The following is a 9,072-nucleotide window of genomic DNA, read 5'->3' as shown; positions in this document are numbered from 1 at the left end:
TAAACTATATCCTAATGAAGGTAGGTCCCGGTACTCGGAAAGTTCATGTCTCTATTGCAATACACAGCACACAGGAATATGTATACATACATAATGAATTTATAACGCTAGTGGCTCATTATCCAGAACACAAGCGTGGTTTGTGAAATACTGCATTAATATTAAATGGCAACGTGCAAGGTTTGTTTATTTCGTGACAATGGAAAATAACTGTCCTCGTCCACTCCAAAACAAGACTACGTAAACGGTGTTACAAAACCGCCCCTTAAATCACGCTCTGTAGTCCGCAGCCCTGTCGTCAGATTGTACGCAACATCTGCAATGTGCAGAAAGTCTTCCAGACTTCATTCTACTAGACTTTAGTATTTCGCAAGCCGTAACTCTGATGCCAGGTAAGTAAAAAAATGCAAATATGCTATGATTTAATTGCAGATAAACTATTCGCCATAAATTGATATAACATTGAAGACATTGTATGTACGTATGTATTTATTCACACTGAAAATGAGTATATACCCGGCAGTGGTAACTAATTACACTCAATAATGACAATTAATAATAAATTAATAATAATACTAATAATAATAATTAATACTAATAACAATCAATAATAATAACAATAATAACCATAATAATAATAATAATAATAATAATAATAATAATAATAATAATACTTACTTACTGGCTTTTCAGGAACCCGGAGGTTCATTGCCGCCCTCACATAAGCCCGCCATTGGTCCCTATTCTGAGCAAGATTAATTCAGTCTCTACCACCGTATCCCACCTCTCTCAAATACATTTTAATATTATCTTCCCACCTACGTCTCGGCCTCCCCAAAGGTCTTTTTCCCTCCGGCCTCCCAACTAATACTCTACATATATGCATTTCTGGATTCACAATTCATTTTAATATATCAATATGCCTGGTAAATTATTAATAAGTATTTAATGAATTTCAATCTTAAGGCATATAAACTTGCAAATGTTTATTTGCTATTTAATAAGAATATATGAACGTTTTCGCCGTTTAGGGCATCTTCAGATATAACAAAACATATTACCTGGACCTATAATAGCATATTATGCAAATAACAAGGGAAATAGAGAACAATATATGTGATACATGAAATTCATGAGCTTTATGTAGATATAACATGATACAGGATGAATATTGAGATAATCTTTAAATTTGAACTTAGACTGGACGAATATTTTATTTTATACATATAGCTCATGTTACAATTAATATACAATGTTTAAAATTTGTCAATGATGTTAATTTAAAATTTACAATGATGATAATAAAATATTTAAAGTAATCATGGCTGAAAGTTCTTGTGTTTTGTAATTATTTCGCTTAGAGAGGCCGTTGGCGAAATAATTACAAAACACAAGAACATTAACTACGCATACTATCTTGTAACTTACGACAACTTTCAGCCATGATTACTTTAAATATTTTATTATCATCATTGTAAATTTTAAATTAACATCATTGACAAATTTTAAACAATGTATATTAATTGTAACATGAGCTATATGTATAAAATAAAACATTCGTCCAGTCTAAGTTCAAATTTAAAGATTATCTCAATATTCATCCTGTATCATGTTATATCTACATAAAGCTCATGAATTTCATGTATCACATATATTGTTCTCTATTTCCCTTGTTATTTGCATAATATGCTATTATAGGTCCAGATAATATGTTTTGTTATATCTGAAGATGCCCTAAACGGCGAAAACGTTCATATATTGTTATTAAATAGCAAATAAACATTTGCAAGTTTATATGCCTTAAGATTGAAATTCATTAAATACTTATTAATAATTTCTGGATACGCCCATACGTGCTACATGCCCTGCCCATCTCAAACGTTTGGATTTAATGTTCCCAATTATGTCAGGTGAAGAATACAATACGTGCAGTTCTGCGTTGTGTAACTTCCTCCATTCTCCTGTAACTTCATCCCTCTTAGCCCCAAATATTTTCCTAAGAACCTTATTCTCAAATACCCTTAATCTCTGTTCCTCTCTCAAAGTGAGAGTCCAACTTTCACAACCATACAGAACAACCGGTAATATAACTGTTTTATAAATTCTAACTTTCAGATTTTTTGACAGAAGACTAGATGACAAAAGCTTCTCAACCGAATAATAACAGGCATTTCCCATATTTATTCTGCGTTTAATTTCCTCCCGAGTGTCATTTATATTTGTTACTGTTGCTCCAAGATATTTGAATTTTTCCACCTCTTCGAAAGATTAATCTCCAATTTTTATAGTTCCATTTCGTACAATATTCTGGTCACGAGACATAATCATATACTTAGTCTTTTCGGGATTTACTTCCAACCCTATCGCTTTACTTGCTTCAACTAGAATTTCCGTGTTTTCCCTAACCGTTTGTGGATTTTCTCCTAACATATTCACGTCATCCGCATAGACAAGAAGCTGATATAATAATAATAATAATAATAATAATAATAATAATAATAATAATAATAATAATAATAATAATAATAGTAACAATAATAATAATAATAATAATTTTATTTTTATTTATTTTATTTTATTTATTTATTTATTTATTTATTTATTTATTTAATGTGCTGTACAACAGCCAGTGGCCAATTACAGTTCAGCACAAATGTAACAAAAACATAAAACAAAAATAATTATTACACATTAATATAATTACAATTAATTACAATAATGACGAAGAATGGATAACTAAGAATACTATGAGACAATGATAATTGAGTATAATGCCTAAAAGAATACATAAATGATAAGTCGTTGCCAAGAGCAAACAAAGTCTATACTTTGAAGGGATCGAATTCGCAGCCATGCATGTTGGCATTTTTAATGCATCTGGAGACTGGTGAGAGAAATTTCGAATTTCTAATATAGAAAAGTTTGTGGGCTCTCATATCTTTTGTTGGAATACGTAAGGTAATATTGTTTAAGAAAGAGTCACAGGATATATCACCTTTGAGGACTTTACAAAAGAACAGATAATCTAGCTCATGGCGTCTAGCATATAGATTTTGACAATTAAAATATTCACATTTTCTCTCATAACTATACCCGGAATTAATGGGCAAAAATGTGAATGAACATAAGGATATAAATTTTCTTTGTATATTTTCTAATTTAGCCGAGTCCGTAGTTGTAATCGAGTTCCAAACTACAGATGCATATTCGAGTTTCGATCGCACCAATGTATAGTATAGCATTAAAAGAGAATCGGGCGTGGAAAAAGAATAAGTTATTGACCGTATTATTCCTAGCATTCTGATTGCGTGATTATAAATGTAATCAACGTGACTAATAATAATAATAATAATAATAATAATAATAATAATGTGTATGAAAACGCTCCTAAAAATTTTCAGTTAACATTATAGAAAAGGCAGTTTTTAATAAAAAAAATGTGTGGCGCACAGTGTTCTCTGCGCGCCTGGTCGTGTTACCAGAAAAGACCCGCCTGCCAAAAGTTTAAGTTTATAGCGCTTACAATGATGAATGGAAATAAAACAAAATAGACTACTCCAAATCATAATTTGAATCAAACAAGTCATTTTCATCACCTGTAGATCTATTAGTTTCCCGAAGATAATCATTCCTAGCTGTTACTCTTCTTGCTCTTATGGAAGGGAGCGGAAAAATTCGTGATGGACAGATGCAATGAGTGGAAGTGAGTCCAGAATGTTCTTGTATTTTGCGAATATATGAGTAATCTGTGGTGATTCTTTGTAGAGAGGAGACAGGATGATGTGCACCGGACATTTCCTTCTTCGGTCAGGTTTTTTATTATAAGTTTCAAATTCACATTCCTCATTAAAACAGGTCTTGTAGAACAATTTGCTTGGTAACTTATTTTTAAAATGGAACCATAACGTCATTCGGACATCATTTACTGATTCCTTTAATACAGCGAATCATCTTACATGTTTACGCTTCTTCCTTCCACCTGAAATTCCTTCACCTGACGAAACATCAGACGTTTCTGGGACAATACATTATGCACCACCAGAGGTGTAATTATATAGATATTAATTATAATTTTAGACGAAATTTAGGAATTATTTTGCGCTACATCTATCACACTGGGCTTATAAACCGTCAGTATAAATAAATAAATAAATAAATAAATAAATGCGTAAGTAAATAAATAGGTAAGTAAATAAGTATTAAGTAAATAAATATGTTAATAAATAAGTAAATGAATAGGTAAATGAATGAATGAATCAATCAATCTGTGATTGGCTCATAAGTCGTTTCATATATATAATCCAATCTTCCTCAACTTGGTGAGGTTGCCAAAGAATGTAAAACAGTAACATTTAAAATGACATTAAAAATGTCTTACAAGAAATTTGTTTACAAGAAACTAAAATTTGCAGTAGATAATATTTCACATAATGAAAATTTATAAAAATACAGATAAAATTAGTGAATTGTTTAACACAGAGTATGGAAATTTGTAAATTTTGTATATTAATTATTTTTAATATTTATTTTGGACTAAGTCTGAAACACTTTGTGTTCAATGACTTCAGATAAATAAAATAAAATAAAATAAAAAGAAAACAAATGAACAACGAATAAACAAATAAATTAATAAATAAATTCATTAAAAATATATACATAAACAAATGAACAAATAAACAAACAAACAGACAAATAAATAAAAAAACAACTAGAACTTTTAATGAACATGTTAACCAATGCAAGAAAATAAATCTAGCATTCGCTTTTCAGTCGCTAGTAATATCTTGAATGTAATATAATCATTACAATGATATTCAAACTTCGCTTGTTTTTACTATAATAATATGTTGTGGGTTGCTAAGCAGCAAGATGCGCGTACAGTATTACAGAAATGGTAACGGATATTTTCCCTGAACATGTGGCCATCTAAACGTTCCATATATATTTTGGAGTTAGAGTTGAAAAGACTACGAAAATTCTAGATATTTTCCTAAGGAACTGAAATTAATATTTATGACTTGTTTTTGCTTGCAGATCAACTCAAGTAAGAAATTCCATGCTGCTGTCTTTATCTCTGTTCATTACGATTTTAGCAATACAAGCAGCAATACTCCCAAAACAAATGACAGAAGAAGAGAAACATATAGTTCGACTCATTAAAACAATCAGTGACCGGTACTTCAAGCAGCATCGAACATTGGTGATTTGTTCATCTGGTAACGACACAGAAGAGTATAAAACTCGAAGACTGCTCACAACACCAACAGAAGGCAGTTTGAATCATCTTGTGATTTTCGTCACTCAAATCTTTTATAGTGAACAGAATTTTCCAGTGAAAGTGCTCAGTTATCCACAGGACGAGTTGCAGTTCAGCTTTAATGAAAGCAAGTATAGTGACAAACAAGCGAGTTACGTTATGTTGCTGTCAGATGTTTCTCTTGCAGACGATACTATGGTTACCAATTTTGCAGAACAACTACAGATCTTAGCGTCTAGCTTATCCTGGAATCCCCGTGGAAAGTTTATTGTATCTGTTTTATCCAATTCAGGTTCAAGAAATAAACAAAGTTTGGTGATAAAAGGAATTTTTGAGAAACTCTGGATATATAAAGTGATAAATGTAGTCGTGGCGATAAAACAGAAGTCAAAACTAAATGGTAAGGTGACTGAAGTGTTGAATATCTATACGTGGTTCCCATATCAGACCCCAAAGAAGTGTAAAAAAGTTGAAGATATAGTGTTGCTAGACAGCTGGGTTATGAACGGTTATGGACACTTGCTGAAGTCCACAAACCTTTATCCGTTAAAAACTCAGAGTCTCAATGGTTGTCCTTTGGGAGTGGCTGCAAAGAAATCTGTCCCTTTTGTAGAAGACGGTATGTACGATCAAAAGAAAAAAAGTTACGTGTTTAATAGGGGATGGGAAGTGAGGGTATTAGATACTATTACAGAGAAATTGAACACATGGTCAAAGTTTCCCAAAGTGCAAGGATTCTTCTACAATGTGTTTGAGAAAAATGGTACTGTCACTGGCTTTACACGAAGTCTGATGTATGGGGGAAGTGATGTGGCTTTTAGTGCCTTGTTTTTAAGAAATGAGCTTATAGAACTCGCGGATATGACGAGGGTGTACTTTATGAATCCCTGGAAGTGGTACATGCCTTGTCCACTAAAAGTTCCGCGATGGAGAAGCATTCCGAGGATATTTTCCTACACGGCATGGTTCATAATATTCCTAGTACTATTCTTCTCAGCTGTATTTATGCGGTATGTAGCCAAACTCGTGTTTTTGAATACTGAATCTCAAATTTATAACACAGTGGTTGAAAATATACTCAATGCTTGGGCAGTTATTTTAGGTGTTAGTGTATCGGTTCAACCACGTTCTGATGCTTTGAGAACATTCTTCTTGGCTTGGATTCTGTACAGTTTCGCAATAAACACGATATTCCAAGCGTTCCTCACGTCATACCTGGTTGATCCTGGATATGAGGATTACATCGATAGTCTTGAGGATTTATTAATGTCTAATATGAAATACGGATTCAGTCGTTTCACAGACGACACGTACTTCAAGAACAACAATGACGATTGGCAGTCTGAGACCATATCAAAGAACAGAATATTGTGTCCATCGATTGCTGCTTGTTATAACTGGACCGCACTTCACAGAAATTTTTCTACGACTTATCAAGAAGTCAAGTACCAACATGACTATCTAAGTGGGAAATTTATCGATAAATATGGCCAGCCTTTGGCATGTGAAATTCAAGACGGCACGATGGCTTTTGTGTTCATCGGAATGGTCATGACGAAAGGCACTCCATTGTTAGACCGTTTTAACTCCATAATAGGACAAATAATCGAATCAGGGCTGTTCATGCAGTGGGTGAAAGAGTCCTACTACAGTCTTCAAGTAAAAGCGAAGACCTTGGCAATAGACACACTCGCGGACGAGTATTGCAGTCTGGCTTTGGGACACATGCAAGGTGTATTCCTTCTCTTCGCGTTTGGGATTGTTGTGAGTGTTATAGTTTTTGTAGGCGAGATATTTTACCACAAGAGAATGCGATGCAGAATGAGGATAGACCATGATGAAACAAGCTTAAAAAATTATGAAAATTGTCGCAACTTCCGAATATAAAGTATTTTTCCTTTGTGGTTCATAGGATGGGAAATTTATCTATAAATATGACCAGCCTTTGGCATGTGAAATTCAAGACGGCACGATGGCTTTTGTGATCATAGGAATGGTCATGACCAAAGGCAAGACCTTGGCAATAGAGACACTCGTCGACGAGTATTGCAGTCCGGCTTTGGGACATATGCAAGATGTATTCCTTCTCTTCGCGTTTGGGATTGTTGTGAGTGTTATAGTTTTTGTAGGCGAGATATTTTATCAGAAGAGAATGCGATGTAGAATGAGGATAGACCATGATGAAACAAGCTTCAAGAATTATGAAAATTGTCGCAACTTCCGAATATAAAGTATTTTTTCTTTGTGGTTCATAGGGTGGGAAATTTATCGATAAATATGGCCAGCCTTTGGCATGTGAAATTCAAGACGGCACGATGGCTTTTGTGTTCATCGGAATGGTCATGACGAAAGGCACTCCATTGTTAGACCGTTTTAACTCCATAATAGGACAAATAATCGAATCAGGGCTGTTCATGCAGTGGGTGAAAGAGTCCTACTACAGTCTTCAAGTAAAAGCAAAGACCTTGGCAATAGAGACACTCGCCGACGAGTATTGCAGTCTGGCTTTGGGACATATGCAAGGTGTATTCCTTCTCTTCGCGTTTGGGATTGTTGTGAGTGTTATAGTTTTTGTAGGCGAGATATTTTACCAGAAGAGAATGCGATGTAGAATGAGGATAGACCATGATGAAAGAGCTTCAAGAATTATGAAAATTGTCGTAACTTCCGAGTATAAAGTATTTTTTCTTTGTGGTTCATAGGATGGGAGGTCTACCGACATATCTGATATCCTGGATCAATTTCGGTAGAAGTAATGGGATATTAAGAGGCGATAAAATTCTTACACTGAAAGACTACATTTATATCGTCATATTCAGCTTAACTCTAGGACATCACATTTAAGAAATCGTCAATTGTTTTATTACAAAAAACCAAACAAATAAAAATTCATCAGTGTTAAAAATGTGCTCAAAATTCAATTGCGCTCGTTTCATAAACAAACATACTTGCGTCTTAATTACTATCATTATAGGCTCTTTGCATAATGTACTATTAATTGTGTGCACTATAGGCAAATTTAAAAATATATGTTTCACGTATTATGTAATACTAATGAGGAAATAAATAGCTATGAATACAACAAAATAATATTTCTTACTATCTGTAAACTGTTACTTTGTCAATTTGTCTCAAATTTATAACCCCAATACATGTGTACATAACAAAGAGAAATGTTTCAGTGTAATAAATTTATTACTATGTAAAATATGTGTGTATTATTAATATTATATCATAACGAATAGAAAGAAGTAGTGGTCGCACTCTGTTAATTCAAACGGCCGATACCACGCGGCGCTAGTGCAGAGTTCGCTCAGTCTGTTCCGTGTGTAAGTACGTAAATACATTTAACGTAAGTTGCACTGTTTACCTTTCGCTCCATATACGTACGTAACTGGCATTGTACTTACAACATTAAGACTATTTGAAAGAAAAACACATTCATATACATCACACTGTAAAACAAATAATAGTTTAATATGTAAAACTTAACTTAGGGCTGCTTGTAGGCATGCAATATGTACTCACCAACAGTTACTTGTCCGACACTTTGGAGAATTTACGAGATGATTTGGCGGCTCTCGGAGCTTGGAGTTCTCGTCGGATTTGTTTCGCCAGGAAGAAGAACCGACATTTCATATAGTGAAAAATTAGTTTCGGTATGATATCCATGGCATGATCCAAGCAGCATCCTGTTCCCGGTGGCTGAATTACAATTGAGGTAATACTGTCTATGCACTCGTGAAATATGTCGCCCCACATTCCATCGCTCAATTTTTCTTTTATTGTCTGTTCTGTTTGCATAAGCAAATGAA

The 9,072-nt window shown here is 33.6% G+C and overlaps 1 protein-coding gene across 1 annotated transcript; it reads left to right on the top strand.

Annotated features, from left to right (window-relative positions):
* The first annotated feature begins 5,092 nt into the window (after positions 1-5,092).
* Positions 5,093-8,398, top strand: LOC138695088 (uncharacterized). Its single transcript, XM_069819476.1, has one exon. It carries the CDS (start codon positions 5,123-5,125, stop codon positions 7,142-7,144), a length of 2,022 nt encoding a protein of 673 aa, XP_069675577.1. The 5' UTR covers positions 5,093-5,122; the 3' UTR covers positions 7,145-8,398.
* The last annotated feature ends 674 nt before the right edge of the window (positions 8,399-9,072 follow it).

This window comes from Periplaneta americana, chromosome 2 (genome assembly GCF_040183065.1).
Source record: "Periplaneta americana isolate PAMFEO1 chromosome 2, P.americana_PAMFEO1_priV1, whole genome shotgun sequence".
Lineage (NCBI taxonomy): Eukaryota > Metazoa > Arthropoda > Insecta > Blattodea > Blattidae > Periplaneta > Periplaneta americana.
The sequence above is the reverse complement of the archived record's forward strand: the minus strand, read 5'-3'. Positions and strand labels throughout refer to the sequence as shown.

Coding starts and splice junctions, on each gene's coding strand:
- LOC138695088 (XM_069819476.1), top strand. CDS start 5,123: ATGACAGAAGAAGAGAAACATATAGTTCGACTCATTAAAACAATCAGT.